The 20,112-nt window shown below is 33.7% G+C and overlaps 1 protein-coding gene across 4 annotated transcripts in view; it reads left to right on the top strand.

The window, feature by feature from the left end:
- Positions 1-20,112, top strand: part of LOC123535227 (homeobox protein cut-like 1) — a 127,669-nt gene that overhangs the window by 91,615 nt on the left and 15,942 nt on the right. For 2 of the 4 annotated variants that reach the window (XM_045317799.2, XM_045317796.2), the window contains exons 7-15: positions 4,281-4,347; positions 10,766-10,991; positions 11,195-11,269; positions 12,259-12,365; positions 12,820-12,974; positions 14,583-15,233; positions 16,562-16,692; positions 17,761-18,865; positions 19,192-19,290. In XM_045317799.2, the coding sequence (XP_045173734.1) occupies positions 4,281-4,347; positions 10,766-10,991; positions 11,195-11,269; positions 12,259-12,365; positions 12,820-12,974; positions 14,583-15,233; positions 16,562-16,692; positions 17,761-18,865; positions 19,192-19,290 (2,616 nt within the window). The remainder of the gene's footprint in view (positions 1-4,280; positions 4,348-10,765; positions 10,992-11,194; positions 11,270-12,258; positions 12,366-12,819; positions 12,975-14,582; positions 15,234-16,561; positions 16,693-17,760; positions 18,866-19,191; positions 19,291-20,112) is intronic. The other 2 variants (XM_045317800.2, XM_045317797.2) reach the window with 1 other exon arrangement.

Genomic DNA, 20,112 nt, shown 5'->3' with positions numbered 1-20,112 from the left:
TAATTATCGTTATTAAGTTTGAAACGATTCACCTGCTGATACCAGAGTGCAGATTGATGGGGGCAGAAATTCTGAATAATTTTATTAAATTTAGAAAATTAATTGAAATTATTTGTTTCTATGGCTGTAGCAGTCGAATAAATCTGTTGGTTACAGTTACAATATTGAGTCAGTGTAGATATTTTCCCTGAAAAAAGACAAGCAAAACCTTTCTTTTAAAATGCTGTACTTCCCTAGAAAATAGGAATGAAACCTTCCTGTTTTTCAAATAAAAAAGGAGAGCTTGTTCAAAAATATGTTGTTCAGTATTTAGGTTTTTGCTATGCTGATAAATGATTGAAAACCCCAGTTCAGATGCCGTTTATAGTAATGTCCATATATACACAGTGATTGTAACACAATTTCCATTAAATGAAATTGTCAAAGGATCAGACACTGAGGTTATGTCAAATATCCAAAGATTAAACACTGGGTTATTTTCATTGTTTATTAAAGAATCAAGCACTGGGTTATTTTCATAGGACTGTCCAAGGATCAGATACTGAGTAATTTTCAAAGCAAAAGGATTAAACACTGGGTTATTTTCATGGCCTGTCCAAGGATCAGATGCTGAGTTATTTTCATGGCATATCCAAGGATTAAATACTAGGTAATTTTATGCTTGTCTAAGGATCACACACTGAGAGTTATTTTCTTAGCATGTCAAAAGGTGAAACACTAGAGATATTTTCATGACCTGTCCAAGGGACCAAACACTGGGTTATTTTCATGGCATATCCAAGGGATCAAACACTGGGCTATTTTTATGGCCTGTCCAAGGACCAAACACTGGGCTATTTTCATGGCATATCCAAGAGATCAAACACTGGGCTATTTATTTTCATGGCATATCCAAGAGATCAAACACTGGGCTATTTTCATGTCCTGTCCAAGGACCAAACACTTAGCTATTTTCATGGCCTGTCCAAGGACCAAACACGGGGCTATTTTCATGGCATATCCAAGGGATCAAACACTGGGCTATTTTCATGGCATATCCAAGAATTAAACACAGGGTTATTTGTCATGCCACATATGTGCTATGTTTACCAGACATTGCCCATGGGATGCATGACTGTGATCTGTTTTCATTTCAGTATGAAATACATTGAGTATGTTTTATGCCTTCCATTCATTGTAGAACACACTTGATTAATAATAATAATGATAAAAAACACTACTCATCTTCTTCCTATTGTTTCAAAACTTCTGTATTATTTTTGTTAGATTTATTTTCAGAAACTAAATTAAGTTTTATTTGGCCGAGGTATTAGTTTTTAAATTTCTATGATTGATATCTGAAGAAATGAGGCGTAAACTAAAGTAGACAAATGATTTGCTTTTTGAGGAATTGCGAAGTTATGAATAAATTTTATTGATGAATAGAAAAAAAAATAAACAATATTATTTGGGCAATGATTGATCTGTAATTGCATTTCTTTGTGCAGTGTATGTTTTTATGTTTTTAATGAGTTAATAATGTGTTTATTACTGATATTAACATTTTCTTTGTGAGTATTATTGTATAACAGTTTGATGAAGACACATTTTTTGATTTTTTCTTAATGTTGCCATCAGATTTATGTGAGTGTAAGGATCCAGAGTTTGGATTGCTATGTTGTATTGATTTTTTTTTCAGATGCAATCTATTTTTTTTTTTTTAAATAAAAAAAAATAAAAAATAAAAGTAAGATTCAAATAAGTTCATGAATCTGAGGACTACTTTTTAGTTTATTGGACGCATGAGGTACTACTTTCCTGTATGAATTGATTATTGATTTTTCCAATGATTATATGAAAATGAATAAGCAGTTATTGATTTTTTGAATTACTGAAATATATGTTTATTACTTTGAGGACACAGACGTGTTTATGACTGCAGTGTATAGATAAAATTGATAATTTCACTTTATTACAGATTTAATTGTTCATTTTATGTCTCAAGATATATAGTAAGACTATTGGTCTGGCTTGGAATCTGTAAAATAAGTGCATATACGCCTGTTGGGGGACAGCAGTTGCATTTATCATCGTTAAAAAAAAAGCATGTCGAAACATTTCCGGGATAGAAAACCAGTACTTATTTAACAAGTGATCGGTTGTTGTGATTGGTCATAAAATTGATCATTATGTTTGTTTGATGGATGTTTTTGAAACAGATTTTATGTCCAATGGGTTTTAACCAATAAATATCTACTTTTCTAGTTATATATTTGTTAGCTGTCAAACTTTTTTATATCGATAATGTAATGTAAAGTAAGGTTATAAATGCCAATAGGATAACGACTATCTATCTTCGATTTGTTTGAAAAATTGTCAAAAAGAAATATATAAAAATGAAGAAGAGGTGAATAAGTGGAATGTAATCAAGGCCCTAGGCATTTAATTGACATCTTACTCAAACTGATTAATTATCTTTGAATCTAATGAAAAAAAAAAGAAATTGAATATGAAAATGAAAAATTAAATGTGATAAATAATATGAAGAATAGAACTCGGTTTGTATTGTTTTTTTAAAATAGACAGACATTCAAACATTAATAGAAGGGTAATGGGATAGGTTTGGTGGTGTTGTGTGGATCCCCTGGGTCTAACTGACCAATCTGGATTTAGAATACCCTTCGGTTGGGGATGTATGGCTTCTTCAAAGAATTACATGTTTTATATTAAGTGCTTGTAGATATATGCCAGCCTTTATTACTTCAAATAATTTAAGTAAAACTTACCTACTGATTTCAATCATGTGTCAATTTATGTTTGTCGTTAATGCCTCTAATTTATTCATATGATGACATTCTGTACTAATTTTAGTGATTTTCAACAATCATTTTATTCCGCTGGATCTTACGGAAATATAATGTAGAATTACTCTTTAAATTGCCTATAAAATTACCTTATGGATCACTTGGACATTTTACCTACTTACCAGGCATAAAGGTCCTATAAAAAATTTTATGCATTACATAATATTCAAAATCATCCAACCAGATGCCGGCATGTATTAATTGCAAAAAATATGTAATTGCTATAAGTTTGCATAAAGTAATTTACAGGATAGCGAAATACTTTCCCCTGTCAGTAACGTTGACAAGTCGAGTGTTCATTTGAAACTTTAATGCTTTTAGATAAATTTTCTGCGAGTATTATTAATAGATTGTCAACAAAATAGTTTTCATAGGGAACAATCGGGGAATTAAGAATTATATAATTAATGTCAAACGGTGTTGTTTTTTATCCCTTCTCCGACTCAAAATCTTCGCGTAATTTATGACAATGGGAGCACGTAGGTTTACAATTAGATTTTAGTTCTATGACATTTTCATTAATTTCATAAGTTTTGGGGAATATTTTCATATTTCGACATCGAAGTTGTCAAGAAAATCTCATAATTTGTAAAATCTGTCATTTTTTAAACATATTCATGCGATTTTTATGTTAAGATAAATGTATTAGAACAAAGTTACATCTTATCGGTAATGCGGAAAAATAGGTCTCCCTGTCATACCAGTATGTTATCGCTTGACTTTTTCTAGTAGACAGAATACATTTGTTATATAATTGTTTTGTATAAATTCCTGATTTAGAAATTAATGGCATGGGCATATATCAGTCTCTGTTTTTAGCCATATTAAAGTATCTGTAGATTATTTATTTGGTACGATTTCTAAGCCAAAACATCGTATCTCTCACTGTCGTTAGATGAAATTGATAGATGAAATATACTTGCGAAATGTCTATTTTCATCTATTATTTTTGCTTGATTTAAATCTTCTTGCGTCTTTGTTGAAAAGTCTGTAATAAGTAAAATCGTACTATGCTATGATCTGTCCGTTTTGATCTACCGTCAAGAATTTTATTTTGATAATTTGTAAAACACAGTAAAATATATAGTTGGTATCATAAAATTATGTCACTTTGAATAGGTACAAAGATCTCTGAATTCTTTTCCAAAGTGGAAAAAGGTCCTGAAAATGCTTACACGTAATCAATGATACCAAGGCGGTTTTATTTTCTCAGTCTATCTTGAATACTTTGTTTCAATAAAAATTCTCATTTAGCATCAAGTTTGCAGGATTCCACAAAAGTATTTACACCATACATCACGAGTTTTCTGCAGTTTTAACTGACGTTTTCCCGGTTATCAAACAAAAGCAAAGCACAAGTAGACACATCACTATCGGGAGATTAGTCCTATTATTTGTTGCAGAATCTTGCAATGTGGTGTCTTATTCTATTTTCAGCACTAGAAAATGTACAGTCGGAGCTGTTTGAAGTTAAGGCAAAATATGACGAGGCCACTTCAGCAAAGTAAGTTATCTCCCTTTTGCATAGAATCTTTATTATAGAGAATTATCTCCCTTTTTTTAGACAGAATAAGTAATTTTCCTTTGTATAGACTTTGATATGTGGAGAATTATCTCCCTTTATATAGATTTGAACAAGGAGAATAAGTAAGTATGTTATCCCCCTTTGTATGGACTTGCTAAATACTCTTCATATATGCAGTGTTGCTGTATTTCATAGGATCTGACCTTTTCTTTAAATGCTTAAAAGATGAATTTTGAACATGGAAGTTTCCATAAATTTCATCTCATCTGTATATGTGCAGTGTTAGTAAGGTAATGAATAAAAATGGTAGACATTTTCCACATAACACCCTAATTATGATGTTTAAAGCAAATTGCAAAAATAAATAAATCTGTAATTGAAATTATTACTAGTAGGAACATAATCTATGGAATTCAATTTTATGATAAGATTGAAAGTTTATTTTCAATATTTGAGACTATTTTAACTTTCTGTTATCTAAAAAATGTGCGGCTGATATTTGTATACATGAAAAATATATATATATAGTTATTAGCATACTGGAAAAGTGTGAAGTGAATATATTGAAAATGAAGGACAAAATCAATACACATCTTATACTGGTGGTCTTGCAGAGATCTTGGTATATTTCGTAGATAAGTTAAGATTTTCTATCGGCAAAAATCGATATCAATATGTCGCAAATTTGTCACCATATCTCGCGAAGATTATGTTCTAAGTCAGGAAGACAATGCCAGGAACAGCTGCTGATCAGAATCAATAGAGGATTTTTAGTGCTTTACGGCAATACAATACATCGCTTATGGATCTGTATTGAACCTAAAATTGACATTTTGTCATAATACAATGGAAATTGTATGGATTTTCATCCGTAAAATGTAGCATCTACTCAAGAAGCTCATCGGAAACCGACTATCGATCGATATTGTTCGGTAATGGTGAATGTTCAAAATCGATCCCCTGATTCCGTATTGAACGGGCGCTTGATCAATAAATTTGGGACAGAGCTGAAAACTCTAGGGGAAAATTAGTGCGAGCTGTGCCATTGATTAGCAAGCAATATTGATTGTAAAAGGATCAATGTAATATTTTTTGGGCAGAGCTTATTCAATCCGAAAAGACCATTGACAAGTTAATATAGGAACATTGATTAGCTAACGTCCAAATTAGAAACCAATAGATATTTCGAGAGGGCTAAAGAATTTGCAGTTTCAGTTTCTGACTTTCGTTTTTATTTTCTATAAAAGTTGCTTGATAATTTAAGTAAATAAAATATGGCTGGAAATGATACAGGGGATAGGAAATTATTTATTTGTAAATGATAGAACTTGCTGACAATACTTTTTTTAAAAACTTTGTGAATATTTTTTTGTTTTTGAGAGAAGCAATTACACTATATTCCTTTACAAACAATTAGTTTACTTGAAAGATACAATTTGCTGTTTGTTTTCATTAGTAATGTCCCATCGGTTTAAACTGTAGAGAAAAGATACAAAAAATTAAATATTTACAGGTATATAATGATTTCTGACTCCTGATTCCTTGCCCAGGTATAAAGGCATTTTCTGAAAATCTCATTTTTGTTAAATTTTGTGTTCATTTGCCACTAGTTTTAGGGAAAAAACTGATTCCTAGCTTTCTTTTTGCCTGAGTTAAAATACTTCTCCTGATAAAGGAATTACATTTACTCTGGTCTTACATTTCCTGATAAGGAATTACATTTACTCTGGTCTTACATTTACTGATAAAGAAATTACATTTATTCTGGTCTTACAGTTACACTGGCCTTACTTTTTTTTATCAATTTTTCTGTAACATGCAAAGAAGACATCAAAAATTATTTTCTCATCTGGTCAATCAGAACGTGCAAAATACTGAAGAAAAAAGCTAATTGAAGATACCTGCCGAGCTCTTTAGTATCATATTGACAATTTTGTGTGACATTTACGATTGGTCACCGCTAATTGGGCAAAAGAAACGTCTGAACATTATCAATAATGTGCGTGATTTTATGAACCATCCATCAAACATATATGTTGTAGACAACAATAGGGTATAACTATGTTGTTTATGGTGTCCCTGACCATATGTAAGTGCTTTTTTTTCACCATTTGAATATTTGTCCTGTTGTTTTTTTTGGCAATTGATAATATCTGTGGCGTTTTCAATGTAGTGTTGTTGTTATATGTATTACATAGACTGTGTATCCTTATATAATTGTTCTGTTTTCTTATAAGAGGCCATAATATGCCAGTACCTGTTAAAGCTACTTGCCCACAGATTGGGTTAAATTTTTCAGTATGTTCATTTCCACCTAGTTTGGCATAGAATGTATATATGACACTGAAAAATGATAAGGTCTGTGAAAATTAAAAGTTAGATATTGGTAAAAATGCAAGAAGAATGTAAATTTTCTGCATTGTTTCAAAAGCGTTGCAACGGTTTACTACCTTCTGCACAATAATTTTGGTTATTTATAAGAATATCTTGCAAAAATCTTATGTAAATAAGATTGTATCACTAGTCATTTTGAGAGTACTCACTTTTTATAGATTTTTGAGGGAAATTATTTTCACCTAAAATATGCAGGTTAGTCCCTTTAAAACAGCCTTAAGATTGAGTGGCCAAAAAAGAACCATTTAAAAAAATAATTATCTTAGTATGATAAAAACTTTAAAATAAATGAAGTTGAAAAGTGAATATGTCAGACTGTTCTGAGATTTTATGTTTTAGATCCCTGAGAAATCTGCAAACTTTACATATTCATTCTTGTTGGTCTTTAGCGAGACTCAATCTTGAGACAATAGATCTTTTGTGTAAATCGCCACGGCTAAACTGACATTAATGATTTCTATATTGAGAAGTTATCAATAAAAATATTCATTCATATCTAATAAATATGTTGACAAGCGGGTTACGAGAAGACATGTTGTACGACTTGACTGGCAGTACGTTTGGCAGATATTGTTATATACTTAGATACATGTTGTTTATATAATATCATGAACTGAACCGTTTTTTTAAATTTTTATAGGTTACTAAACTATAATTGTAGCCCTGCATGTAGTTAAGAGAGAGACTTATGCAAGTATGAAATATTGTAATTAATATGGCACGCCTGTCGAGCTCAAAATAAGTTGGCTATAAACAGTGACAGAATACACTAAATTATTAAAAGTTTTCATTTGAAAAAAAAAATTGACTATGTTAAAAGTAAAATTAAATTTTTAAAAGGATAGGGAGATTCATGAAACTGTACCCATGCAATCATTCCTCCTTGTATTTCCAGCACAATGTGTAATTGATTAAGATAAAACAGTTCATGCTTGCTTTTGAAAAAGCATGAAGTGTCTACTTAAGAACATGGAAATGTCAATAATGTTTGTCCATTCACAAAAATGGAATGTTTTTACATCATTTTACACAAAAACTTGATGCACGTATGTTCTGCAGCGACAAAAACAAAACATCAAAGTTTGATTATTTCAATATTTATTGCGGAAAATCAGTGTGCCGAATGTTTCACGCCTTTAGAAACATTTCGAACATGTTGTACGTGAAATCTACCACTTCCGAGGGCCAATAAACATATCTTGTTATCTTTTCACGAACACCGTGTAAAAATTACATACAGTAATCATTATTACCCTTAAAACTTTATTATGATGCTTTGAACAGAATCGGCCAATGTTCAAATAATTGCTGTAACATAACTGAAGCATTGAACTCGAGTATCGGAGCAGTTTATCTGCGCTGTTAACATTTCCTGTCAGAAGCATAATCAAGTGTAACGACACAGAGCTATTGGTGTTGTATCAACGGGACATCATTTCTTGATGTTTGTCACGGTAAGGTTGCGATTTGAGACAAATTGTCGTCAAAGGAAAATGATTTCGGTTGTAAGGCAAACAGATGCCTGATCAAATTATGAACATATCAGTGATTAAAGAATAGGACCACATCAAATACAATGTTGTTGTCAACTTAAACATCAGAAACGATGGACATTAAACATAAAGTGTTTGTTTTTTTAACAAAAATGTGGTTACAAAAAAAATCCATTGATCTTGAAAATGTAATTTTTTTTTCATAGCTATCTACAGCACATTTTTGAATGATAAATAAATTTATAAGAGTGAAGACTTATAATGCAGGTTTTAGTTTTGGAATATGCTTATAGTTTTATCATATATTTTCATTTAACAGTCTTAAATCTAACAATTAAGTTAGTTAACGTCATTTTAAGACTGGACTAAGATTGTAGTAGTCAAAAAATGTTAAAATGACAAATTGATTTCTAAAAAAAATAAAAATGATTTTATATGATCACTCACTGTTCTTTTGTAAGTAAGATCAGCTTTCTTATCATCATCATGATCATCATCATTATCATCATCATAGGAAAAAAGGTTTACAATTTCTCTATAACACTTACAGCGACAGTTGGTCTGTATGTTTATTAGATATCAGTGTTCAATAAATGAGAGTATGATTATTAGGTATTGATTCTGGTGAAAATAGACAATCGCTTAATATTGATTATTATCAGGCCTTTGTCCGCAGCTTTGTATTGACTTTGTGGGCATTTTACGCTAATTGGATATGGATTATTGACAATTAAATGCCTCCGAGTGATGGTATTTGACGAAAATACTGATAGTAGATTAAGTGCTTTGAATCCAGTTTTTTTTTCGAGAATCATTAATTCGTTTTAACTGATATATGTCGTGAATTATGCATTTGAAGTGAAAAATGGTGATAAGGTTGTGAAATTAAACTTTCCGTGGTTTTATTAACTCGCAACAGTTAAGCACACTTTTTGTGATCTTAGAAAAGTAAATTTAAAACGTTACCTGCCATTGTTAACATTGGACAAGATTTACGTACGAAAAAAGATACGCAACATTTTTTTTTATTATTGAATACTGTTAATATTTCTTAAGAATAATGTTTAATTTTGTATTGATTAAGTGTGGCTTTGCTTCGGAGATATTGAAAATGGAACTTACTTCATAATAATGGAGATTTTGTCTCTGATTTTCTGTGCTCTCGATTTTACCACTTGAATCGTCAAGCTGTCGCCTGATGTATTGGTAAATCCAGGGGCGATCATTATACAAAACTATCAATATTGGTTTCGTACAAAATATTGATTTTTAGTCATTTAGATCAAGAGGGAGCGAACGACACTGTTCCTGAAATGAACAGATGAGATGTTGATGCGCCTGTATAGACAGGAAATCAATTTTGAAACGGATAAATTACAGACATAAAACCATATGACTTTGATTTTTAATGCAGTCTTTATGGATTTTCGGATTAAGTCTATAAAACAGTGGCTTCCGATAAAGGATGCATTATACAATACTGCTGGAATTCAGTAGGTTGGGAGATTATGGATGAAACATGATCGCTATTACGAAAGAAGACTTTGTTAATTGGAATTAACTTAACCTGACGACACGATGCTTTTGCGTGTCTTGAAGGATTTCTTTGCTCAAGGAATGCACTTTGCTGTAAAATGTAAATACATTGAAATATTGAATTGAAACAGATCTTTATTTCTGATTAATGGTTTGATCATTATGATACTTATTTGCAAACAAAAGGCGTTCGAAAAACAATACGATGGAATTAAGTGGCACTATAAGTTTTCCGGATTGTACCTTTGAAAGTACGTGGTCTGATTAAATATATACTGTGAGCCTTGTGCTTCACAACTTGCAACAAGAAAAATATGCTGATGAGCATTTTTACTGTATAGGTATATTACATTAATTTTCTTTTTGTTTGTTTTTTTTTTGTACAAATTGTTTTTACAGGCACAAGGATACCTAGAGTTGTTAGATTAGAATCTAATATTAATGTCATTGGAAGAAACTGATACATATATAACCGATAGGTTAACATGTAAAAGGTCATTAATATGATAATTGAGCTGTGCCATGAGAAAACCAACATAGTGGCTTTGCGACCAGCATGGATCCAGACCAGCCTGCGCATCCGCGCAGTCTGGTCAGGATCCATGCTGTTCGCTTTTAAAGTCTATTGGAATTGGAGAAACTGTTAGCGAACAGCATGGATCCTGACCAGACTGCGCGGATGCGCAGGCTGGTCTGGATCCATGCTGGTCGCAAACCCACTATGTTGGTTTTCTCATGGCACGGCTCATATATTTATTGGGCTCTGGCAATATTTCTTCAGGAAGCAGACAAAGCCACACGACCCCCTTCCCCCACTCCTCCCCAAAAATCTTACATGTAAAAATTACAGTAGAATATCTTAGGGAACATGTAGTTAAGTGGTCAGCCCTTAGGTTGCAGGTTCAGACATAGCTTTTAAGCTTTTGTGTTTAGCTCAAGTAAATTAACTATCGTAAAACTAAATCTGTTTACAGGGCAGACGAAATGGAGATGGTGATGGCCGACTTGGAGCGAGCGAACGAGCGGGCAACAGCAGCAGAACGTGAAGCCGAAAAACTGAAGCACCAATTGAGCAACTTAACTGCAAGTTTAGCAGAGAATCGGGAAGGTGAGCAGCAAAAAGGTCCCGACATGGAGCAAGCTATTGAGATACTTCAACGTTCCAACCTCGAGGCTGAACTGGCCGCTAAAGAGAAAGAGGTATACTTAATATGAATTTTTTGTTCTTCTTGCTTTTTCTTTCCACTGTCTCTGTTACAAGGTATTGTTTCCTGTTGTTGATTAGAAACATGGTTTATTCTAAATCAATGTAATATGTAAAGTGTTGTATTACCATTTTGAATATTTTGAATCTTGAACAATTTGACTTGGCAAAGGACAGTTTATTTTGTTTATATTTATAGATAAGTCAATTAGTGGAGGATGTACAAAGATTGCAAGGGTCTCTACAGAAACTGCGGGAGAACACTACACAACAGGTATAGTAGAAGTATAATGGTGCAGTTGCAAAATATCATTGTATTACTTAACCCTTACCCTGCTAAATTTCTATAATGAACTTGTCCATGTTTCAATTTGGACAGTAGCATTAACTGTTAAAAGGGTTGCTTACCAGAAAGATACTGACTGAATTGTGAACAGTGCAGATCTTGATCAGACTACATGTATGTGCAGGCTGATCATGATCTACACTGGTTGCAAAGGCAGAATCAATTGTATCCAGCATGGTAAGGGTTAAAAGTTTTGCCGGAAACTGTTTCTGTTGGCATCCCATATAAAAATTAATCCGTAAATTCTGCCTTGAAATTCACCAAAATAACGCTAGAAAATAGATAATATTTCCTATTGTAAAGAGATTCTGAAACACACAGTGCAACATTACAGTTTTATTTCATTTAATGATTTAATGCTGCTTGTACTAGGTAATGTTTCCCTGTGTGTTAAAGTCACATTTATCAATTAACAGTCAATAACGGGCTATTTGACAGGCCTTGTCATTTAACTGATCAAGTCTTGACAGTCCATGAATAATTCGCCAGTAAAACAGAAACAGTAAATTCAGCACTCTTTGCCTGAATCTCATAAAATGCATGTGACTCTGACAAAACTTTCTTCCGCCAGTTATTCTTCCTGTAAGTATTTGTACGACTGAACCGTTTTGGGAAATAAAATTTGCTTTGAAATCTGAAATAAACATTTTATCTGAAACTGCAAAAATTTATGTCAGTGAAATTGAATGATTTCACAGAATCGGTGTATGAGAGTCCTAAAGGCTCAAAATGGTACCTTATCTTACATAATTATAGTACATATTGCATAGCAAAACTGCTATACACACTAATTTGTATAAAGATAAAAGGCATCAGTTTTAAGTTAAAGGCAGAAGTGATGACTGAGGGATGTGTTTTTCCTTTGTGTTCGGGATTTCCATGTAGACACTTGACTTAACTATTTTTATCATAACTAGGTTGGCCGTTTGGAGGAGGAATTGGCCTCAAAGAACAAGGCTTTCAAAATTCTCGAGGAGAAATTGAGGACACAGGAAGACTACGAGGAAATCAAGCGTGAACTTGGGTATGTATCTATAACCATATTGTCTGTTTACCAGTATTTCGTATAACAATATTTTGTCGTAAAATTTAAAGAACAGTACCGTTTATAACCAGAAAAGATCAAAATATGCATGCTGACAATGCAGCATTAACTTCGGTTTAATCAAGATTGTTAAATCCACCTGAATTATCTTTAGAATAATACTTCTGTCACACTATCATTCCAGGTGCCTAGGTTTGACTCATAGTGCAGACAAGTTTGCCTTGTAATGAACTGACCAAAGACAGTTAACAAGTTGTTTGTTGATATAATTAAGATGTTGCATAAAAATAGTGTCTACTATTGTAAAAAAAAACAGATGTAAAACCAGCCAAATGAAAAAAGGTAGATATTGGACAACCATTCCATGCTATCGTTGATATGTATTTTATTGACATTGCTGTTGAAACATAACATTTTTACGGTGTATTTGCAGTGTCCTGAAGTCCATAGAATTCTCGTCAACTGCTACAGATGAAGTAGACGGCGATGTCGGGAAAACAAAATCGCTAGAAATTCTTCTGCTCGAGAAAAATAAATCACTTCAAACAGAGAACACACAGCTCAAAGTCAACTCAAATGACCTCTCAGGTAAGTCACATGTCACCATAGTTACCATGTCACATGACCTTATTTAGTACAATTAAGAAGATAATACAAAAAAAAAGGTTTGGAAAATTTCTACGGAACTGTTACACTAGTTCTGCAATTTTCCAGGCCTTTTTGTAGCCGTGGGTTTAAAACTTAAGGATGAGTATAGGATGAAAAGCTCATGATTGCCTACATAATAAATGCATTAAGCCATATACCTGTCAACTATGTAATAATTTATTTAAAGAAAAGAAAAAAAACAATATTTTAAAATCTGCACAAAACTCTCCTCTGGTACATAACAGCTATCACAAAAAGCAGTTTGTTGCATGGACAAATTGGGCATGAATTTATAGAAAGGCGGCCAATATTAAGGTGAATCTTAAAATAGAGAATTCAAAATAATTTTAAACACAGTCGGTATAAATTACACTGAGGAGTCATTGACCGTGCACCACATAAGTATGCTTCAGTTAGAAATAAACGAGGTAAACAGCCATTTGTTTAACTTTCTGCGAAAACAAGTTTTTCGGATTTTAGTCAGTAACTTTCCCTAAAATTATTCAAGTGAAAAAAAGGGCACAAAATTAAATACACTGAGTCATTATAATTATGTAAAAGATATATTACATCACATAAATAGATACATGGATTTTGCACTGATTTTCACGAAAGTTTGTAGTGTGGTTTTCCACTAGTTATAGTTTTCTGGTGTTTTTGCTCTTTCTTGATACTAACCTCTTTCTGTCTTTTTTTTTTTGAGTTTTAGTTTCTTTCTTTATTTTTGTTACCATTTTTTTTTTTCATGAAAAGCATTTTGTATCATTGAATTTTCTACAAAGAAAGGTGTACTTGCTCATGAACTTCTGATCAGAGATTTGATATATATTTTCCTAAAATATTTTTTTTATGACTTGGATAAAATTGAACTACAAAATGTGACACTGTTTTAGGTTGAATTTGACAACTAGAATGCCCATGAACTGTTTCAGCTTCCGTTGTGCCCTTTACATGTAATAATACATGGTTTTCCCAGAAGTCTTTCAAATTGTACCCTGTTCTGTTCTGTTATGTGTAGATGTTTGATTTTTGTTATGTTTTTTTTAATTGTGGACATTGTTTCCTATTTTTGATTGTGAATTAATGCAATTTTCAAATTCTTTATTTTTTTGTTTAAGTTCATTTTGATGTAGAGGGTATATGAATAAGTATACCACCGTGTCTGCTGATAGTTGTTTATTCTTGCTGGACTGTTTGTTGTTTGTTTTTATAACCAAATTTCTGTTATCCATCTTGCTCTGTGTATAATTGTCGTTTGTTTTACAAAGGTATGCATCCTGTGCATATGCTTAAAATAATCTCTAAAGCAAAGTGTTATTTTTGACACCCTATCCTCAGACCCAAAGTTTATGTATGGATTTTGCAGAATTTTCTTTAGAAAAATGGTGCATATTTTGGTTGAAGTTTCTTTTTTTTTTTTTTGAACATTGCATGGCTTTGTTTAATCTTTTTGTGAGACTAAAAAAGAAATTTTAAAGACCAGTTTTTCTTGAGGTTAAGTAAAGCTTTACAGTTGTACTGTCATGTGCATATACACCTTTCTTGCAGGAAATTCATCACCAACACTCTCATCTAATGCCAAAGAATTTGCAAGTATGCTTGGTGAGGAAATCGCGGAAACTTATCAGCAGAAAATCGCTCTTGAGTCATCATCATCAAAAACAGAGTTGTCATCATCGCCAGCATTTTCTGCAGTTTCGCCTAAAAAGGATCTTGAAGAAAAATCAATGAGCCCTGAATCTGGAGATATTCCCCCACAAGTGCCGAGCTCTCCGCTTAGTGAAACGAGTCGTTCTGGCAGACCGCCAAGTAACGAAACAGTCAGAATTCCCCCTCAATCCCCTCAGTTCTTTCACCCTGCTTTCTCAAACAGCCATTTAATGGCAAACTTTATGGGATTAGGGATGAATTTTAACAATAACAATCCGCCAAAAATTGACGTAAACGGTTGCCAAGGACTAGATACGTCCATGGTAGCCAAAACTGTGAGAGAATTGCTCAGTATTCATAATATTGGACAACGTTTGTTTGCCAAACATGTGCTCGGATTATCTCAAGGAACTGTGTCGGAACTACTTTCAAAGCCAAAGTCGTGGGATAAGTTAACGGAAAAGGGCAGAGAGTCGTACCGCAAGATGCACTCATGGGCCGTAGATGATAGAAATATCATGGCCCTGAAAGCTATTTCACCAAAGAAAGGTTAGTTTTATACAATTTTATATACTTAATACAAAATGAAGAATTCTAAAGATTTTTTAAGAGGGAAACTTCTTTTCAATTTTGGAAAGTTGTTATTTTTCTCTTCTTAATTTTTTGAATTATGATTAAATTGCATAGTATTACACTTCATTCATCCCCAGCTTCTGCTATATATATATATTGTTTATTGATTTAGACATAGCTCTGTAACAGAAAAAAATCTTTTATGAAAAGATGTCATTTAACGCTAAAATATGAAACAGATTTTTTTTGTTATATCTCAAGAAAAGAATGTTTTTCACATCTCTATAACAGCTATAACAGTATGATGAAGTTGATAAAAGATACATCGACAGTGATATTAAAGATGGTCAGTCGCATTTGAGAAACTTTTTTTTATATGTATTCTGTTACTAGATATTCATTTAAAGATCAGTGTTACTAGCTACATTGAACCAAATTCCTGTCAGAAATACAAGTTTTATCGTCTGCTGCTAAATCTTTTTATTACCTCCCTTTAAGGCAAACATATTTAAATTTTCAGTGTCATTTTCTATTTTTACAGTTCCATTTGACACCTATTTAAATGTTTTCAAATTAATTATTGATTAACCTTTAGCCTGCTAAATTTCTAAAATGGACTGGTCCATAATTCAATTTTTGCGGTACCATTTATTATTCGAAGGGGTTTTCACTGAAAATTTACTGACTGAATAGCGAACAGTGCAGATCATGATCAGACTGCACAGTCGCAAAGGCAGAATCACTTGTCGCCAGCACCTTAAGGTTAAGGACTAATATGATGTCAGTCCATCTTGTTTGTGCAAGATATAGAAAAGGGAGGTAATAATAACATGTAGATCTGTTGCAAATGTCCGACAGATGTAACAGTAAAATCAAGTATTATTATATTACTATCAATTATTACTCATGACGATTTGATAAAAGACAGTGTGTCTGAAATCATTCATCCTCCAACTCTGATTCATGTGGGGAAGTTGGCAGTTACTTGCGGAGAACAGGTTTGTACTGGTGCAGAAACCAGGAACACTGGTTAGGTTAACTGCCTGCCATTATATAACTGAAATACTGTTGGAAAACGGCATTAAACCCAAAACAAACAAACAAACAAACAGATCTATATAAATTATATTAAATGTTCACAGTATGATTGACCAACTTTAATGTTACGTCTCTAATAAGGCCTTTGTTTCTGTAGCAATATGGTAATGCTAATATATACCACAGCTTAAAGAATTAGGTCTTTTTTGTTCCTGTAAAATTGAATTGAATTTTTTAAATTGAACATAACATTATCTGAATTGTAGGCTCACAGCCATTGTTACCCAGTATTCAACGTGAAGATGCTGCCACGGAAGAAAGAATTGCTCACATACTCAACGAGGCTCAGCACGCCATGCAGCAGAAGAAAAGTCTGGAACAAGTCTGGAGTAAAGAGGTGCCCATTTTTACATTTCTATGATCGTGACTCTCTGTCTAATATGTACCGCCTCGGTAGCCTAGTGGTAGAGCGCCCGCTTCAAGTACAGGAGGTCGTGGGTTCGATCCCCAGCTGCGTCATACTAAAGACGTAAAAAATGGTACTAGTAGCTTCCTCCCTTGGCGCTCAGCATTAAGAGGATAGTACTAGGACTGGTCAGCCCGGTGTCAGTATAATGTAACTTGGTAGGGTATCATACCCCAGTGTCTAAGGCGGGATATTCCAGAGAGGCAGCACTATAAAGTGGGGCATTGTTCTCACTGCTACAAGTAGACACCGTCGTTTATATGTCTGAAAAATTGTTGAAAAAGACATTAATCCAGAACACACACCTCTTTGATACTTAAAAAATATATCGAAAAGTGATCTTTACTCATACCAGAATTTTGCACCAATATATACATGTTCATAACCTTCAGGGAGCCCATATGCTTAGCTCAGTAGGAAGAGATCCGGAGGTCTTGAGTTAAATCCTAGGGCAAGTCATATGTTCGCCCTGACAAATGGATAGAAGATATTGTATCTGAAATTATTCGTTCTTTACCTGCTGATTCATGCTGAAAAATTTGACAGTCTTTTATGGAGAACAGAATAGTACTGGTTCAGAATCCAGGAACACTGGCAACGTTAACTGCTTGATGTTATTTATGTGAAATAATATTTAGAAATAGCATTAACCTGAAAGAAACAACAAAACAAATATAACCTGAACGTGAAGGAAGCTAACTTGCAGCTTTCAATTAAGCATATTTGCTGTATAACTTATGAAACCTTAAAAGTCAAATTTTTAACCCTTACCATGCTGGACACAATTGATTCTGCCTTTGCGACCAGTGTAGATCATGATCAGCCTGCACATCCATGCAGTCTGATCATGATCTGCACTGTTTGCCATTCAGTCAGTATCTTTTTGGTAAGTACCCCTTTTAACAGTTAACGGTATTGTCCAAATTGAATGATGGACAAGTTCATTATAGAAATTTAGCAGGGTGAGGGTTAACAGTTATTTGTATTTTATTGTTGCAGCATCAGAACGCAATGGTCAGCAGTATCTATCAGGAAATGGCGCGATCATATGGCCAGTTACAGGGGAGCCAATCCATGCCGATTATGAGCCCAACTTCCCCAATGCCTTCAATTCTGTCTTCTGTCAGTGACCGGGAACGTTATCGTAAATTCAGTGAATCAGATAGACACCGAGACAAACATAATCCAGAAATTTCCTCAAAGGATATGGTCGAGAGAATATATCGACAGGAGCTGATTAAGCTTGCTCAGGCTGCGGAAAACGCAGGAAATATTGCAGCTAGTGCCCTGTATCAGCAGGAGCTTGCCAGGCTGGCACAGAACGCAAGGATGCGTGACGAGCCAGAACCAGGGGAGGTAAGACATATACGTGGATCCCCGGAGAGAATGAAAGTTAAGTCGGAACCTCCAGACAGTACATCGGAAGATTTGCTGGCAAACCAGGGGAACTGTCCCATTGATCTCAGTAAACGTAACACTTCAACACCCAGTACCCCGACCTCAGGAGGCTCCGACAAATCGCTCAACAGTTCTGCTCATGCTGGAAGTGCCTTCTTTCAAATGCATGCTAAGGTCAATGGCCATGAGGTCACTGAGAAGTCAGTGAAATCGGAAACACATCAGCAGACATCGCCTGTGCCTCACACAGCATTCCCTCACCATTATTCACCAACAGATAACTCTTCTTCACCACTTCAACGAATGCAGAATATCGCCAACTCATTAATGAATCGGTCACAGATCGGAGCCCCCTGTAACAAGCCATTGAAAGCCGTTTTACCGCCTATCACTCAAGAGGAGTTTGATAGTTACGCCAATATCAACACGGAAGATCTCGTCAAGCAAGTAAAGGAGACGTTAAGTCAGTATTCAATCAGTCAACGATTATTCGGAGAAAGTGTGCTAGGATTGTCGCAGGGCAGTGTAAGTGATTTGCTAGCAAGGCCAAAACCTTGGCACATGTTGACTCAGAAGGGACGAGAACCATTCATACGAATGCAGTTGTTCCTGGAAGATGCAGAGGCCATTCCAAAGCTAGTAGCATCACAATATCACATTGCGCCAGACAAATTGATGAGAAGCAATTCAATTGCAAAAGATACAGGTATGTTAAAGTCTTTTTTTTTACTAAGATACTCTTCAGTTCTGAAAAAAAATACTCTTCAGTCAAGAAAATTAGAATGGTATTATTACTTTTAAACATTTCATTGCTGGTTGACCTAAGCTGTAGAACTCAAGATTTAAGGTCATTTATTTTAAATCACCTAGAAAAAGAAACTTTGCATAAGGGTCTCTTTATTTTATAACAAACTGATCTTTTGTTAATGGTCTATTGACGGGGTACTTTTTTAAGCTAAACTTTAAAGAATGAAATAATGTATGTGTGTTTTCCTTAGTATTATAATATGTTATTACGTGAAATTTATTTAGATTGTGAAGTACAAAGTATGTGGCAGAGTTTCCGGGGAAACGTCCCTGGTGGTTCCCTGCCATTGGTCGGTCCTGCAGCCTTATCGCTAGGACTTTCAGGTACTAAAAATGAAAAATTATTCAAGAAAGTCATTTTGCTTCTGCTTTGTGAACCTCTGTCTGCATACTTCTAGTATACATGTCTGTCTTTTGTTATTTTTTTTTAAATAATGCCAAAATTTGCAATGTATACACATTCCGGTTCAAACTTTTTTTTAACCCTTATCATGCTGGACATGATTGATTCTTTTGATTTGGACAGTACCATTAACTGTTAAAAGGGGTGTTTACCAAAAATATACTGACTGAATGGTGAACATTGCAGATCTTGATCAGACTGCATGGATGTGCAGGCTGATCATGATCTACACTGGTCGCAAAGGCAGATCCAATCATGTCCAGCATGATAAGGGTTTATTTCCTTTATTTTTTCTTCTTTATTTTTCCATATGTTTGATTTTATTTCATCCAGATTGTCTTAACCAGTTTCTGGTATTATTTTTATTGTTTTAAAAAAAACTGAAATTTCTATCAACAAATGTTTTTGTTTTGATTCTATGTTGATACATATTAGCATAAGAAAGTACCCTGTACATAAGACCTTCTGTCTACTAAATTTTAGTTTAACCATTTATTTTATTGGTCAAGAAAACCATGTTATACTCTATACTCTAAGGCGAAAGACTAGACTTTTAATGGTCGCCTTAGTAAATATTCTATGTTGTTGTTTTTTGGGTGGGGGGGGGGGGGGGTGATAGATACTTGGCTTTTCTTCAAAATAAAAGAAATAAAAAAATCCAACTTTTAAATGTCCATAACTAATAATTTCTGACCTTTATTTGTTGTGCTTTAGAAAACCATCTTGTAGAAAAAGGTTAGTAA

The sequence above is a fragment of the Mercenaria mercenaria genome, chromosome 12, assembly GCF_021730395.1.
Source record: "Mercenaria mercenaria strain notata chromosome 12, MADL_Memer_1, whole genome shotgun sequence".
Classification (NCBI taxonomy): Eukaryota; Metazoa; Mollusca; class Bivalvia; order Venerida; family Veneridae; genus Mercenaria; species Mercenaria mercenaria.
This window is presented reverse-complemented; position numbering and strand designations above follow the sequence as displayed.